At 42.3% G+C, this 16,917-nt stretch overlaps 1 protein-coding gene across 4 annotated transcripts in view; it reads left to right on the top strand.

The window, feature by feature from the left end:
• IGSF11 (immunoglobulin superfamily member 11) overlaps positions 1-16,917 on the top strand; it is a 157,022-nt gene that overhangs the window by 57,394 nt on the left and 82,711 nt on the right. The window contains exon 1 of one of the 4 annotated variants that reach the window (XM_037158802.2): positions 7,805-7,881. The exons of the other annotated variants lie outside the window; for them this stretch is intronic. Within the exon in view, the coding sequence (XP_037014697.1) occupies positions 7,875-7,881 (7 nt within the window). The 5' untranslated portion in view covers positions 7,805-7,874. Of the gene's footprint in view, positions 1-7,804; positions 7,882-16,917 lie in introns of those variants that run through there. 4 annotated transcript variants of the gene reach the window in all.

Raw genomic sequence — 16,917 nt, 5'->3', positions numbered from 1 at the left:
TACTGTTTCTCTGCCCCCATACTTATCCCTGTAGTGTGCACCCCGTGCACTGGCCTTGAGTCATCTACATGCATGTTTGTCTTAGACTTCACAGGCGATGAACTCCTGGGGCACTGGGCTCACTGTATCTTTGGTCCTTAGAGTCTTTAAAAATTTTTGTTTCAACTACAGTTGGCATTCAACATTATTTTATAAGTCTCAGTTGTGCAGCATAGTGGTTAGACATTTTATATAATTTATGAAGCGATCCCCTCCAGTAAGTCTAGTACCCACCTGGCAGCGTAGGTCGTTATTGCAATGTTATTGGCTGTGTTCTCTACGCTGTGCTTTACATCCTCATGAGTGTTCTGTCACTACCAGTGGGTACTTCTTAATGCCTTCCCCTTTGACACCCAGCCCCTCCACCCCTCCCGTCTGGCAGCCATCAGCTTGTTCTCTGAATCTGTCAGTCTGTTTGTTGGTTCATTTATTCTGTTCTTTCGATTCCACGTTAGTGAAACCATGTGGTATTTGTCTTTCTCTGTCTGACTTTATTTTCACTTAGCATAATACCTTCTACATCCATCCATGCTGCAGATAGTAGGATTTCGCTCTTTTTTATGACCGAGTAATATTCAATTGTATTCACAGGGTAGGGCAAAAGTAGGTTTACAGTTGTTCATATGGAAGCTAATACCATAATTAATAAATAATAATACAATAATAAACTGTGTTGTGTGCACTCACAACTGTAAACTTGTGTTTGCCCCACCCTGCATGCACTACACACCTTTAACCACTCATCTGTGGGCAGGCACTTGGGCTGCTTCCTTATCTTGGCTGTTGGAAGTAACACTGCAGTGAACATAGGGGTGCACATGTCTTTTTGAATCAGTGTTTTGGATTTCTCCAGTTAAATAGCCGGAGGTGGAATTGCATAAACTAGTTCTACTTTTAATTTTTTGAGGAACCTCCATACTGTTTTCCATATTTGCTGTCCCAGTTTACATCCTTGTATCCAAATCATTGTTCTTGGCCTATGGTGGCTTCAGTCAGTGTTTGTTGCAATAAATGGAACCAAAATTGGCAACCAGAGCCTCTAGACTTTGGCAATCCTTCGAAACTCAAAGTGTTTGGAACACGTGTGTTTGGTATTTCGGTGCCCGCAGAGCCGGTCCAGCTTTAGACTGGTGCTTGGGGTATAGGTTGGTAAATATGCCTGGCCTCTTCTGTTACCGGGTAGCTTTATGGACGGCTTTTAGGAATTCATAAAGGTTGCAGTTTGGCACAATTTTTCAAAAGCTTTATTGAGATACAATTTACACAATATAACATTTACCTATTTCAAGTATAGTTTTATGATTTTTAGTATATTTATAGATTTGTGCAGCCATTCACCATCATCTAATTTTAGAACACTTTCATCACTCCAGGAAGAAAGCTCATGCTTATTGTATTAACAAGCACTCCCAGCTCTCTCCCACTCCCTCCTGTCCCTGGGTACCCTCTGCTGTGCTTTGTGCTTGTATAGAGTTGACTGTTCTGGACATTTCATATCAGTGGAATGAATCCATTATGTGCTCTTTCGTGACTGGCTTCTTTCACTTAGCATAGTGATTTGGAGGTTCATCCATGTTTTTGCATGCACTCTTTTTCCTGCTGACTGATCTTATATGCGTGGATAGACAAATTTCTTTTTATCCATTCATCAGTTGATGAACATTTGGGTTAGTTCCACTTAAAATTTTTTTTCTTTTATTAACTTAAGAGAGAGGAGAGGGAGAGAAACATTGATTGGTTGCCTTTTGCATGTGCCCTGACCAAGGACCAAACCTGCAACTGAGGTCTGTGCCCTAACCAGGAATTGATCCAGTGACCTTTCAGTTTGCAGGACGATGCCCAACCACCTGAGCTGCACTGTCCAGAACTATTTCCACTTTTTGGCTTTCATGCATATTTCTATGAATATGTATTTACAAATTTTGTGTGGACATGTTTTCCTTTTCCTTGGATACCCAAGAGTGGAATCGCTGGGTCTTATGGTCTCTCCCTGTTTAACTGCAAACTGTTTTCCAAAATGGTCACATCATTTTACATTTTATACGAAGGCTCTGATTTCTCTACATCCTCACCAGTACTTCTTATTATCTTTTAGTATAGCCATTCTAGTGGGTTTGGAGTGATACCTCACTGTGGTTTTGCATTTTCCTAATAACCAGTAATGCTGAGCATCTTTTCACATTCTTGTTGACCATTCGTATGTGTTTAAAGGGAAATGTCTTATTCACATTTCTTGTTCCATTTTTAATTCAGTTATTTGTCTTACATTAGTTCGTCCGTTTTTTTCTTTAGTCACTTTTACTTTCGGTATAGTAGCTAAGCATGTCATTGCTTAACTCTGGCACAATTTTTTGAATGTCTTTTTCCATTGAACATTTTTCTTCAGTTTCAAGGTGGCCATGGAATCTTTGTAACTTATTTAAGAGCCTGCAGACGTGTTCTGGCCCCCAGGGTCAGACTCAGGAAGCCGTGTGTGCAGGTCCGAGTGATGGCCAACGTTGTGTGTGTGCTTGGAGCTGGAGGTGAGGGGGTGACTGTCCTGTGAGTCTTGGGGAGGCTGCGAGACTGTTAATCAGGTGAAAACAGCCTTAAAAGTAGATTCAAATGATGTAGAAATAGGCTTTATACTTTTTTTCCTAATGTTTAAGAAACACCATCTGAGCCATATGCTGAAATCTTAGACTATGATTTACATTTGTACATGATAATAGATTTACTACAGGGGGATGGATTATTGGGTGAAATTTATCAGAGTGGGTCAGAAAAGGGGAGACCCCCAACAGCTCATTTTATGTGTGCTCTGTGACTTTTTCAAAATGCTAACCATAGTTGTTATTTATTTCACAATTTGAAATATAGATTGTTTGTGATCATTTCTGGTTACGTTTCCCTGCTCTTCCTCTTAGTGCCACTTTAAGGAATTGCTAATTGTTCATTCTTGCTGGGAAGTACTGATTTCCATTTGAATATAACAGTCGTTTTGCTAAAACTTTCCTATGGTTGATTCGAGCAAACACAAGAAGCCTTCTGTTTGTGGACTGAGTGTTCAGCCAGCCGTGACGTAGTCACCATTATCAATGAAGCTTATTCATCACTCTGCATGCTGGTGCTTTGTACGGGGCTTGCAGAGGGTCCCGGGGCCTTTGAATGGAGAGCTTCTCTTCTCTTACGTCCATACACTGCTGGTATCAAGCAATTCTGTTTTCTGTCTTTTTCAGACCTTGTGGATAATTAGCTCTTTTTGTTTTTTGTTGGTTCCCAATAGTGTCTTACAGATGGGTAGGCTCTGATTGAGGCTTTATTTTCTAATAAAAATAACAATTAGTGCTCTTAGGAGATAGTTCTATATTCTCTTCTCTTCTTTGTAAGTATCTTATACTCAGTGTCATTTCACAAAGACATACACAATATTATGTTTTTATAAAGTAAAGTCAAGTGGCAGTTGGTGATCTTAGATTATAAGCTTATTCTTTAGGTAAATTAAATTTTTGAATATTTAATCGTGTATACTTGTGAAATAATTGGATTAAATTAACAGGTTAACTGCTGGATTTTACTTGCATAGATGCAGCTATACAGATACAAAAGGAGTTGTTTGTCCTTGTTCATGACCATAATGAAGGAGAGTTGTTATACAACTAAGCCTATTATATACTTTGGTAAAATCATGTGCCTTGAAATGCACCGGCCCTTGTTGTGAGGTCCCGGTAAACACAGTCCGACCACCAACGGATATTGGGCCTGGCCCACAACAGTAGAGTTAACCTGAGAGGTGTTCCTTGCGTGTTAGTGTGGCTAATGGGGGTATGAATGTCCAGGATGGCACAATATTTGAATTGTTTGTGACTGTATCTAACAACAGACTTACTTTTTTTTTTTTTCAAAATGGTCCAGGAAAAGTGGTGCATACACTTTGCCCTACATTCCCCATCTCTCTTGCTTGCTCTCAGGACACTGAGTTTCAGGGACTCGCTAAGCCTGTGAGCTCCATCCTAAGGAGGAGAGTGTCACTGGCTCTCTGTGCAGTTTGCAGTCCCTTTGGGAGGGAGGGCTGTGCTTCTCCTGGAGACTGGGTCACTCCAGGGGAGCTGGCCGACTCCGTAGTATAACTCTGGTGCCACTTCTTAAGGCTCTTTTTCCTTTGAACATTTTTAAAAAATATTTTTTAAATTTATTTTTCGAGAGAGGGGAAGGGAAGGAGAAAGAGTGGGAGAGAAATATCAATGTATGGTTACCTCTTGTGCATCCCCTGCTGGGTGGGAACTGGCCTGCAAGCCAGGCATGCGCCCTGACTGGGACTCAAACCTCGATACTCTGGTTCGCAGGCCTGCGCTCAATCCACTGAGCTACGCCAGCCAGGGCATGAACGTTTTTCCTAAATCTCAGGGTGGCCATGGAATCACCGCAAGTGATTTGAGAACCCACAGACGTGTTATAGCCCCAGGACTAGACTCAGAAAACCAGATCCATGGATCCACGCGTCAGATAGGCCAAAGTTGTGTGTGTGTGCTGGAGGTGGGATCTGAAAGGGACTCAACTTTTCCCTGTAGATGTTCTAGGAAATATTCATTTCTTGCTGTGGCATAAGAACTTACTTCCAGGCCACCTCAGAAGACCCCAGAGTTGCCATGGAGCTAGTAGTTAAAGGACTATTCTCATTCCCCCTTGTGTCTCCCATGGTGTTTAAATTGCTGCCGTGTGTGTAGAATGTGCAAAGGGAATGTGCTGGTTGCAACGCTTTATTCATTACACACACACACACATCTATTTAGATCATTAAAGCCTAGTATCATTCTAAAATTTCACACTTTACCCCAGATACCGCTCTTGTCTCTCAGCAACACATTTATCATACTTATATTTCCTGAACTTTTGCATTTCAGTTTAGAATTTGCCATTTTACTCTGACCTGCCTTCTGTTAGTAGGCCCACTTATCATTCGTATACTCGTACTGGTCTCCCAGCTGTACAGTCAGGCAACTTACTGCATCAAAGTGAAAAACTATCCAGTTACAGATTCTGACCCATATTAATATGTAAGGAATATTGTACACTCTTTCACTAAAACGTTTTTCTAAGCCATTCTCTTCTGCCTGTTTTCCTTGACACAATGCAGGTTCTCTTCACTTCCCACCTAAATTACTCCAGTGTGTTCATAAGTGGTGTCTGTCCGTCCCTCTGGTCTCTGTCCCTTCAAATTTGTCAGAAGAGCTTTAATGAAAATATAAGCATATCATTTGTCTGATTATAAACACGCTCAGTGGTTCTTGTTCATTCTTTTACCGTTGTCTCCTTTTTTCCCCTTTGCCTTCCTCCATCCTGCTTCACCTCCTCCTCCCACAGAATAAAAATAAAATAAAATAAATCAAAAAAAGAAAAAAGTAAGGGCAAGGCAAAAATATTATATCTGAGAGGTCTCAAAATACAGGAAAAGATCCTATATGATGGGACCATGGTTAATAATTTCATCTAAGGCTTGAGGGAAATGCGGGAGAAAATACTCAGCGGTTCCCTCTTGTGTTTTGGGTAAAGTCCAAAGCCAAAATTACAGTCATACAGGTGTCTTTCAGTCTCTTGGTAGCTTAGCTGTCTGCCTTTTTACTGTTTATTACTGTGCCTCAAACTTTATGCTGTACACATATGACCCACTTTTATGGTCCAGGCCTCTCTGCAGATGCCCATCCTCTGCCTGGGCAGCCTTCCACCTCTCACTGTCTGACTAACCTCTCGTAGGGCGAAGGTCATCTCCTCTTCGGAGCGCCTCTTAGATCTCATAAGCTGCTTCTTATCTGTGCTAGCACAGTGTAGTGGACAGTACATCTGTTGCATCATTGTATTGCATTGCTTCTCAACCTATTTGTGCACTGATAATTTTGTAAAATGTGGGAAAAATGAAATACTAGAAGAATGAAGAATAATAGATAAACAAAACACAATACAGAAGCCCAAATTGTTAGATTCAGCATACCTACAGTTACTATTAAGTTGGGATAAAGGTTTCTAAGTGTTCACTCTAAGTTTCTGGAGTTAGTTGTCTTGCCGTGGACTGACAGCCAGCCGCTGGCAGGGCAGCATTGGTCTGGGGGCCGAATTTAGAGCTGCACTGCTGCATAACAGCGAGTGCTTTTACAGTCAGTCGCACGTGTACTTGTTTTCCTCACTGGAGAGGGGCTGTGTCTGTTTTTTTAATCCTCACCAGAGGATATATTTATTGATTTTAGACAGAGGGGAACCCGGGGAGAGAGAGAGAGAGAGAGAGAGAGAGAGAGAGAGAGAGATATCCATGTGAGAGAGAAACATCAATTGCTTGTCCCCTGTTCGCACCCTGACCAGGGATCAAACTTGTAACCCGGGTATATGCCCTGATCCAGGATTGAACCCACAACCTTTTGGTGTATGGGACAGTCTTCCAACCAACTAAGCTACCCAGCCAGGGTTTGTGACCCAGAATTAGTCAGTAAATGTTTGGTGAATGAGTTCAGTGTAGCATTGGTCTCATTACCTTGTAATTACAACTGGCTTGTGTTTCAGTTTTCTAAGTAACTTGGGTAGGGCTTTATATTGGTTTATGTGTATATTACCTTGAACTTCATGAGGCCATCATGAAGTTCTGCTAGGGGAAGGTCTTGCAAGCTCAGTCTGAGGTTGACACGATTATGTTGTAATATCCCTTAATTTCGGTGATCTCTAAGAAACGCGGCGTGCGAGACGTCTTCCCGTTTTTAGCATCAGTGATGTGATAGCTCTCTGCTAGGGGAGGAGTATATAGTAATACCACTGAAGCAACCTTTTAGCAAATAGTTTCTTTGAGGAGGATGTTTGCTGCCCTTTAACAAAAAATATGCTTTTAATTTTTCTGATTACTGCCTTAACACATGTGGATGCTATTCTGTCTCCAGGTCTCCCACCCTTGAGGACGCCCAGCCCTCACACCCACCCCTTCCCACGTGCCTGTGCACAGTCATTAGGCTGCGTGTCTTCAGAGTCTGCACGTTTGGAAGTTGTGTTCACCCACTCAGCTTCAGAAGCCAGGAACTGGCCCCATTTTCTCTAGTTTTGGAACAGTGTTCTGCTGTAGTGGAGAGCACTGGAAATGCAAGTTCTAGCCCTGGCTTTGCTACCAATAGAAAATCAGCATGAATTTGGGCAAGTCACATTCTTTTTATACCTTCATTAGAAAATGCAGACGAGATGATTCCTAGGGTAGTTTTTTAAACTTTTCCCACTGGTCTTTGGGGTTGATGCTTGCCTGTTTGCTTTTGCTCTTTTTTAAAATCTGGCTGGTGATCTTCATATACTCTGATATGCATAATATTCTAGCAATTGCCATGTAATACTGACATTCCCCTTGCTTTTTTTTGCTCCTCCCCCATAGATTGTAGCTTCCCCAAAGATAGTCATCTTTGTATTAGCTGCTCTTGACCCATTGTCTCAATTTATATGCTTTTAATGTCGGTTGACTTGTTTAGCTGAACTCTGACCTTTGTTTTTGCTTCAGAGTTTTGTTTAGCAATCTGCCTACCAGGTGAGAAACTTTGCATTGGTTACATATTTGATACCTGACTAATATATTACTGTTTCAGGTTGTGGAAGTCATAAAGCCCAGTTAGAGTAATGCTGATCAGTCACATGCATGTGTAAAACAGATGCACATTGTGGTTATTCATTCGCTGTTCTCCCAGAAGATCTCATTGATTATTAGCCTGAAGTAGGGTCTGAGTCGATATCCCTCTGTCAGGGCCTTTGTGGCCTTTGGCAGCAGAGAGAAAGATGTGAATTCTCTGTCCACAGACTGACCCGGCCCCAAAGGCAGCCTGCCAAGAGTCTCAAGTCACATGCTCAGTGAGTTGCTGCTACAGTTTTTTCTTCCTTGTCTTTTTCAAGGCTGCTGTTGTTGGGCTCTTTGCCTGGTGTTCCTGAATTGTAACTCTTAGTTCTTTGGGTTATGAACTCCAAACATTGTTTAGCAGCTGATGCAATCTTTATGGGGGCTGGATTACCTCCGGGAGGCCAAGCATGCTTTATGACACCACACTACCATGCAGGACTTGGAGAAGTGGGGACATCGGCCTCCTTCTAGTCCTTGCTTTCGAGCTGGCAGGCATGCACCGTAGGCTGAGCCCACAGCTGTCAGTACCCACAGGTTGCCCCAGAATGTCCCCAACCTCGAGTGTGCATGGTCACGGTGTGAAGGGCAGCATGTCCTCACGCTCTGGGATGAGCACATGAAATAACCTTCACACTTACCTTTCTTTTCTAGTGAGGCATTTCAACATGCACTCTATTTGCGGAGCTGAGCCTTTAGCCTCTTTGTGACAGCTTTCAAATACCAAAATGTGCAAGCCTCATTAGGAAGGTTAGTACTTTGAGTGTTTGTAACACTGGATTGAAACTGAGCCTTGACCCACAGTGTCCTGGTCCACGTGTTTGTAAGATGGTTTACAAGGGTTACAGGTTTAGTAGATGGATGCCTGGTGGAATGAAACTAATTAATGGTTAAGTTTATTGAACCATTAACCTTAACCTTCCTTAACACAGTGTTCTAAGCAACATCTGTGGTCTTAGAATGACCCCATTACCCAGGGTCCCCTATTCTGAGGAGAAACGTGGAGAAAAGAGAAAACTGTGAGACTGGAGAACCTAGAATATTTTCTTTTAAAAATTCTTTGCATTGTCTTTTCTTTCCATTTACTTTCTGTGTTCTCTCTTATATGAGGACTATTGAGTTCACATAACACCTACATTTCAGTATTTGCCTGATCCACTACCCAGCTATGTAACATTAGGAGAATTTATTATCCTCTCTGGGCTGTGGTTTCCTTCTCTGTAAAAATGGGACGCTGCCTCTGCTTAACTTGCATGTCAGTTTTAAACGTTACGTTTCACATGGAAGTGTGCACTTGGTGTGGCGAAGTGCTGCCTGGGGAAGACATTAGTAAAGGATCCTTTGCCATTTTCCTGTTAAATTGAGCATACAGAATATTGCTTACCATAAATCCCTCACTTGGTACCGGTATTGAAAACCAGGAAAAAATGTTACAGAGAGCATAAGGAGAAACCAAGGTACTTAATGAAAAACTGTAGTTCAGTGACCATTTCTTGTGGGTCAGGTTCTGTGAATGGAGGAGAAGACAACTTCCTTGGGCTGTTAGTCTAGTGTGTAAGCCAGTATAGCAACTAGACATTTCAGTTGGTGTGACAGGTGCTGGCAAGGCAGGAGCTGCTTTGGTGTGAAAGCAGGGAGAGGAGGAGCAGGGGTGGCAAAAAGTCAGGGAAGCGTTCCTGAAGACATGGATTTTTAAAAATATGTATCTTATTGATTATATGCTATTACAATTGTCCCAATATTTCCTGCTTTGCTTCCCTCCACCTGGTACCACCCATCCCCCCCAGTTCATGTCCATGGGTCATGCATATAAGTTCTTTGCTTACTCTATTTCCTGTACTATTCTTAATCTCCCCCTGTCTATCCTATAGCTACTGATTTGTACTTTTTAATCCCTGTACCTTTCCTCCCATTCTCCCCCTCCCCCTCCCAGCTGATAACCTCCAAATGATCTCCATATCTATGATTTCTGTTCTGCTTGTTTACTTAGTTTGCTTTTTAGATTCAATTGTTAATAGTTGTGAATTTATTGCCATTTTAATGTTCATAGTTTTGATCTTTTTCTTTTTCTTAAATAAGTCCCTTTAACATTTCATATAATAAGGGCTTGGTGATGATGAACTCCTTTTGCTTTACCTTGTCTGGAAAGCACTTTTTCTGCCCTTCATTCTAAATGATAGCTTTGCTGGATAGAGTCATCTAGGTTGTAGGTCCTTGCTTTTCATCACTTTGAATACTTCTTGCCAGTCCTTTTTGCCTGCAAAGTTTCTTTTGAGAAATCGGCTGACAGTCTTATGGAAATTCCTTTGTAGGTAACTATCTGTTTTTCTCTTGCTGATTTTGAGTTTCTCTATTTATCTTTAACCATTGGCATTTTAATTATGATGTGTCTTGGTGTGGTATTCTTTGGGCAAATCTTGTTTGGGACTGTCTGTGCTTTCTGGACTGTTATGTCTATTTTCTTCACCAAATTAGGGAACTTTTCTTTCATTATTTTTTTCCAATAAATTTTCAGTTTCTTACTCTTTCTCCCTTCCTTTCAGCACTGCTATGATTTGAATGTTGATATGTTTGAAGTGGTCCAAGAGGCTCCTTAGGCTATCTTTTTTTTAAATTCTTTTTTCTTCTCGATGTTCTGATTGAATTTTTTTCTTCCTATGCTCCAAATCAGTGATTTGGTTCTCAGATTCATCTACTCCGCTGTTGATTCCCTGTAAATTTTTCTGTATTTCACTTAGGGTGACCTTCATTTCTGCCCGGGTCTTTTTAATGTTCTCGAAGTTCCCAGTGAGTTCCTTGAGCACCCTGATAACCAGTGTTTTGAACTTTGTATCTGATAGGTTGCTTATCTCCATTTTGTTTAGTTCTTTTTCCGGAGTTCGTTCTTTCATTTGGGCCATATTTCTTTGTCTCTTCATTTTAGCAGCCTCTCTATGTTGTTTCTATGTATTAGGTAGAGCTGCTTCAACTCCCTGTCTTAGTAGCATGGCCTGTTGTAGAAAAGCGTACCAGTAAGTCCAGTGCCGTGGAGCCTTAGGTAATTTCAAGGTTGGGTCAACTGGTGTGAACTAAGTCGATGTAGTGTCTGATGTGCTGTCACTGCTCTGTGGCTCTGTGTGTGGCAGGGCTCGGAAGGGAGACAGTGCTGCTTCCTGGCCTCTGGAGTTTTTTCTGGGAGGAAGCTGTCCCCCTGGCACACACCCTGATGCCAGAGACTTTAATTTCTCACTGGTGCCCTTCCAGCTGCTGCCTTGATGCTGAAACCCAGAGGGAGTATCTTTGTAAGTTGTAAGTCTGTTGTGGGCCATTTAAGAGGAGACTCTTGATAATTCTGCAGTTTCTTCCTCCAACCTGTCCCCACTGGTTTTTACAGCCAGGAGTTATGGGGACTTATCTTGCTGGCACTGGGACCCTGGACTGTGTGACCTGGTGTGGGGCTGGGATCCCTGGCTCCCAAGGTGTCCCTCCCAATTTTTATCCACCACACATGGCTGTGGGGCCCCTTGTTCTGTGTCTCACACCTCTGCGTGTCCCTGTGCCTCGAGACATCTCTGCCCCTCCTACCCATCGGGATGAATGTGACCTCTTTAATTCCCTGGTTGTCGGACTTCCATAAAGTCAATTTTCTGAAAATTCTGGGTGATATTTGTTTTTTACTGTAGTTGTTTTTTTAAAAATTTTTGCTGTGGTTGTGCAAGGAGGTGAGTCATTTTTACCTCCACCTCTGTCTTGACTGGAAGCCTTAGGAATGGATTTTTGATTTGTGGCTTGTTGAACAGGGGAAGGACATTCTGAAGAGAGGGATTGTACCCTAGGAAAGTCAGAAAAGTGTAAAGCAGCACAGGGCACAGAGCTGCCGTGGTGCAGGCTGGCTTAGTTGTAGCGGTTGTGGGATATGGCCAGTGATGGTGGGTAAAGCTGTTAATGGCTGACTCATGGAAAGCTTTTAAAAAGGTACCTGGTTTATGTATTACAGAGGATGAGATTCATGTATCCCAAGACTTTATTCCGAAGTGCGGCATGATCAAATTCTCCTTTTGGGAGTATCCCTCTGGTGCTGCTGACCAGAGCGTATTGGTGGGAGAGGAGATGAGAAGGGGGGGATGTGCGGAGAGGCTGGTGTGGGGCTCAGAGGAGAGACGACAGGGGCCTGAGCCGAGAGAGCAAGTGGCAGAAGGAATAAAGACTGGGGAGACCAGCTGAGAGCCACTTGCGAACCAAGATCGATGATGCCTTCCTCTTACAGGATAGAAAGGTGTCCAGATGAATGTCCTAGTCTTGTCTGGTGCATTGGAATGGAGATAAAGGAAGATCAGATTTGGGGAATAGACGATAAAGTTAGTTGTGGACACATTGAATAAATTGATTTGTTGTGTTTTTTGAATGGGATCTAAGGGGAGAGAAAACCAATAGCAATTCAATATATGGGTTTAGAGCTTAAGGGGGAGGTCAGACCCAGAAATGTAGCTTTTTGCCTCGATCTTAATTGAAGTAATAATGTAGGAAACAACAAATAGGATGGTCATTTTGTTCTTGTGTTGTGACAAAGGGACAGAAATTTGTATCACAAACGAAGCTGTCATTAAAAATGTCCAATAGATTCTCCCCCATCCCTCCTACCTTAATTCTCTCCTTGATAGAGATAGAATATTGTTATCTCCCTTTTTTTCTCTATTCCCACAGTGCCTTTGAAATACTGCTTTGAAATTAAATAAGATCAAATTTTGAAGAGTCTTAAATTTTAATGTGATTTGCCACAGAACTCCATGCTGCATTTTAATGTGAATCGGCATATCTTGTGATGCCCCTGGAAGTGCTTCAAAGAAATTTATCTTTTTAAAAAATTATTATTATTATTAATCATTAGCTTTCTGACAGGAGTTTAGAGAGTAATATTAGAAAAATGAGAGGGGAGAGAATTTCAGGGGAAAAGGGGAAGGATTCACAGGAACAAGTGTAAAGGCCACATGGACAAAAACTAAGGTGGGGGGAAATGGGAGGGAGGTGAGGAGCACTCGGGGGGTGGGCTGGGATGGGAGTAAAGAACAGAAAACTGCACTTGAACAATGAACAATAATTAAATGAATTTTAAAAAATGAGGATGCATTCGCTAGGCTGTCAGAGGGATAAACGTAACTGTCTCTGCCACGCCTACTTTTTGTCTTCCTATGTGACACACCATGCCTTCTCTCTCCGGGCCCTGCAGGGTTAGATCAGGATCGAGGTGTCGCTCAGTGGCAGGGTTCAGCGCCAGAATCATCGCAGCTCCGAGTTTTTGTGTAATCTCCCACACGTTTACTTTTTCCCTTCACCATCCAGTCCTCTTCTCTCAGCAAGGAGGACAGACTTCTATCTTATTTTAGAGTACCTTAAGACATCATATTCTTGGATAGTCTCATTCTATTCCTTTGTGGTCTATACATATTTTAAAAATTATCCTCTTATCAGTATTAAGGTCTGTGGTAACTTGTCCCTTCCTGCCTTCCATCTGAATATGGAGAAAATCAGCACTTCTGTCCTGACCTGCTTGAAATTGTAGGCTTGTCTGTCTTTTCCTTTCTCTCTCCTTCTGTCCAGTAAGATAAATATTCCAGGTCCAATCATCCCCACCTTCCACACCTGTTAAATTGCTTTAGCTACACGATCAACCACCCTTTCCTTGAATACATCTTGTACTGGGAAGTTCACTGTGTCATACAGCTCATTTCTTTTTTAGCAGTTTTAATTGTCAAAAGACCTTTCTGTAACAGGTGATGCTGTGATATATTAACCAATGTGCTTTCCGATCCTGGTATTCCTGTGGTCTTCTGATAGTGCTACTTTTTGTGGAAATCAGGGGAGGAAAGTGACACCTCAGCAGAATGTAGAGAAGAGGCAAGCGTCTGGTTTTTGAATTCCAGGAATTACAAAGCCTGAGTCAAACTATAAAACTAGATATGAAAAGGTCGGGAAAAATATTTTACAGACTAGTTGAGGAAGGAGAGTCAGATAGGAGGTTGAGAGAGCCTAGATATTGGCCCTGCTGAAAGAAAGGCCTAGGAAGTTGTGATGAATTGTGGAGGAGAATGGGCCTCTCATCATGACCTCAGAGCAAAAATGCAAAGATTCTGTTTTTGCCTCTCAGCTAACATGGGACTCACAACCAAACTTAAATTTAGTTGCAGAAAAAAAACTTTACAAAATGGAGTTAAATTTCTTGCCCATGTGATTTGTACACAGAGACTTATATCTGCTATGTCTGTATTGAATAGCAGTAAAATATAGTGGAAAATTGCTTAGGCTTGGAAGCCAGATTGATTTGGGTTTAATTCCTGGGTCTGCATAATATCCCTGTCAAGTTACTTAATCTCTCATAACCTGTTTTTCTCACTGGTGTAACTGGAATTATAATATCCATTCGGGTGGTTGTTTTTTTCCTTCCCATTTGCATGAAATGTCTTTTTCCATCCGTCAACTTTTTGTCTGTGTACCTCTTCCATTCTGAGATGGGTCTCTTGTAGGCACCATATATATTGGTCTTGTTTTCTTATCCATTCAGCTGTATCTTTTGATTGGAGCATTTTAACCATTTACATTTAAAGTGATTATTGATAGATATGTATTTATTGCCATTTTATTTTTTAACTATTTTCCTTTGTTTTATTTTCTTCTTCAAGCAAGACCTTCAACAAGTGTTGCCAGTACTGGTTTGGTGATAACAAACTCCTTTAGTTTCTTTTTTTTGTCTGGGAAGCTCTTTATTTCTCCTTCAATTTTAAATGACAGCCTTGCTGGGTAAAGTAACCTTGGTTGTAAGTGCTTCCTTTTCATCATCTTGAATATGTCGTGGCAGTCCCTTCTGGCCTGAAATGTTCCTGTTGAGAAATCAGATGACAGTCTAATTGGAGCTCCCTTATAGGTAACTAACTGTTTTTCTTTACAACTTTTAAGACTCCTTGTCTTTAAACTTTGCCATTTTAATTATGATGTGTCTCGATGTGGGACTCTAAGGGTCCATCTAGTTTGGGACTCGTGCACTTCCTGGACTTGTGTGTCTCTTTCCTTCACCAGGTCAGGGAAGTTTTGGTAAATATTTCTTCAAGTAGGTCCTAGACTCATTCCTCACTCTCTTCCCCTTCTGGTATTCCCAACGATGCAGATGTTGTTATATTTCATGTTGTTCCAAAGGTCCTTTAAACTCTCCTCATTAAAAAAGTTTTTTTTTTCTTTTTGCTGCTCTTCTTGGGCGTTTTTTTCTACATTGTCTTCCAAATCACTGTATTGGTCCTCTACCTCATCTAACTGTCTGTTTATTCCTTTCCGTGTATTGTTTATTTCAGATACTGCATTTTTTAATAGTTTTTTTCCATTGCCATTTCGCCCCATACACCCCATTCACCCCCCACCCCTGCAATCACCACATTGTTGTTCATGTCCATGAGTCCTTTTACCTTTTCTGCTTGATCCCTCTTTCCCCTAAACTCCCCCACCCAGGAGTGTCAGATATTGTATTCTTTGTTTCTGACTGGTCCTTTTCCATGATTTCTACATCTTTTTTCATGCTGTTGAGTATCCTTATAATCATTACTTTAAACTCTATATCTGATAAATTGCTTGCTTCCATTTCATTTAATTCTTCTTCTGGAGGGTTCTTTGTTCTTTCATTTGGGGCCTGTGTCTTTGTCTCCCCATTTTGGCTGCCTCTTTGTCTTTGTTTCCGTCTCTTAGGTAGATCTACAAAGACTCTGGTGCAGACCTATGTCAGATGCTGACCAGCCTATGACTGATCCCAGGCAACCTGTGGCTCCCTCTGCTGGGCCTGGACGTGTGCAGAAAGAACCAGGCTGTGCGCCAAGGCTGGCTTTTACCAGCAGCAGGCCCTGGGGAGGGTCACCTAAAGTGTCAAAGCTCCCAGAGGTCTGCCGCTGCCCAAAGGCTTCCTGTTAGGTTTAATGACTTAAAGTGCCTCTAGCTATACCTCTCAGTGGCCAGGCTTAAGTTCCACAGGGCAGAGCAAGAGGATTCCTGCAGGTGGGTCTATTGCTCCCCACAGGGCGATGTCACAGGGAGGGGAGTGCTGTACCTGAGAAAGATGGCTTCTGCAGTGACTCAGCCCAGGGATGCTGGCATCTGACCCTTCAGCTTTCTCCCAGAGCCACCAAACCCAGACTCTCCCTATGTTGCTCTAGTTTGCTGTGCTCTCTGTCTCCTAAAGGCCAGGGTAAGTGACTGCAAAATAAATTTTGGCACTTTAAGAGGCTCTCTGCATCTCCAGCTGTCTCTCCCTGGCAGACAGAAACCCCACTACTTTTCACAGCTGGATGTTATCTGGGTTTCTTTCCTGGTTCTGGTGCTCTAGGCAGGCGAGCCCAGCCTGGGGTTTAGACCCCACCCACACTTCTCGGGGGGAACCCCTCTGAGAACTCCAGAACTTCAGCAGCCCCCCATCAGAGCCCAGCCAGCCCTCTTGTGCCTCTGAGCTCACCACCAGATTTGTTGCAGCGATGTAGTTACTTTTGTAAGTCCTCGATTATAAGACTTCTCTTCAGCTATTGTTCAGTTGGTTATTCAGGATGATTTTCCTATGTTTAGTTGTAATTTCAATTTGGTTCTGGGAGGAGGTTGGTTTAAGCTTCCACCTACTCCTCTGCTATCTAGGATACTCGTATGTTAGGGAATTGTTCTGATACTTAGGTGAGGTGTACAAGTTCTGTCCAGAAAGTACCCAGCCACATAAAATGAAAATCAGAGACATTTATTGAAGAAGATGCAAGATACAAGAAACATTGTACATAGGACATTGACTCCTCAGTCCCCTTCAGAGTAGGCACCTTGGGACCTCACACAGTTCTCTCGGTTGCCATCAGCTGCCTTGTTGTATTTTCCTGAATCTCATCAATGATCTGAAATCTCTTCCCTTTCAAAAGTGATTTTAGTTTTGGAAAACCCAGAAGTCACAGGGTGCCAAATCTGGGCTGTAGGGGGGCTGAGTCACCTGGGTGATTTGATGTTTCACCAGGAAACTCTGCAGGAGACATGATGCATGAGAGGGTGCATTGTGATGAAGCTGCCAATCACCAGCTGCCCACAGTTACAGCCTTCTGAATCATCCGAACAGTTTCCATGGAGGAATGTTCAAGCTTAATGCAGTATTTGATGCAGATTCCTTGCTCTGCTTGCTCCATCATTTTGAATGCAATGGCCACACTGCACACATGCTCCTTCAAAGATGTCTACTGCCCCCACTGACTAGTACAGTAAAGTCATCACTGTTCACACATGCCCATTCCAGT

This window comes from Artibeus jamaicensis, unplaced genomic scaffold (assembly GCF_021234435.1).
Source record: "Artibeus jamaicensis isolate MK-2021 breed Jamaican fruit bat unplaced genomic scaffold, CSHL_Jam_final contig_3126, whole genome shotgun sequence".
NCBI classification, from domain to species: domain Eukaryota; kingdom Metazoa; phylum Chordata; class Mammalia; order Chiroptera; family Phyllostomidae; genus Artibeus; species Artibeus jamaicensis.
Note: the sequence above shows the minus strand (reverse complement) of the source record. Positions and strands in the feature narration are given on the sequence as shown.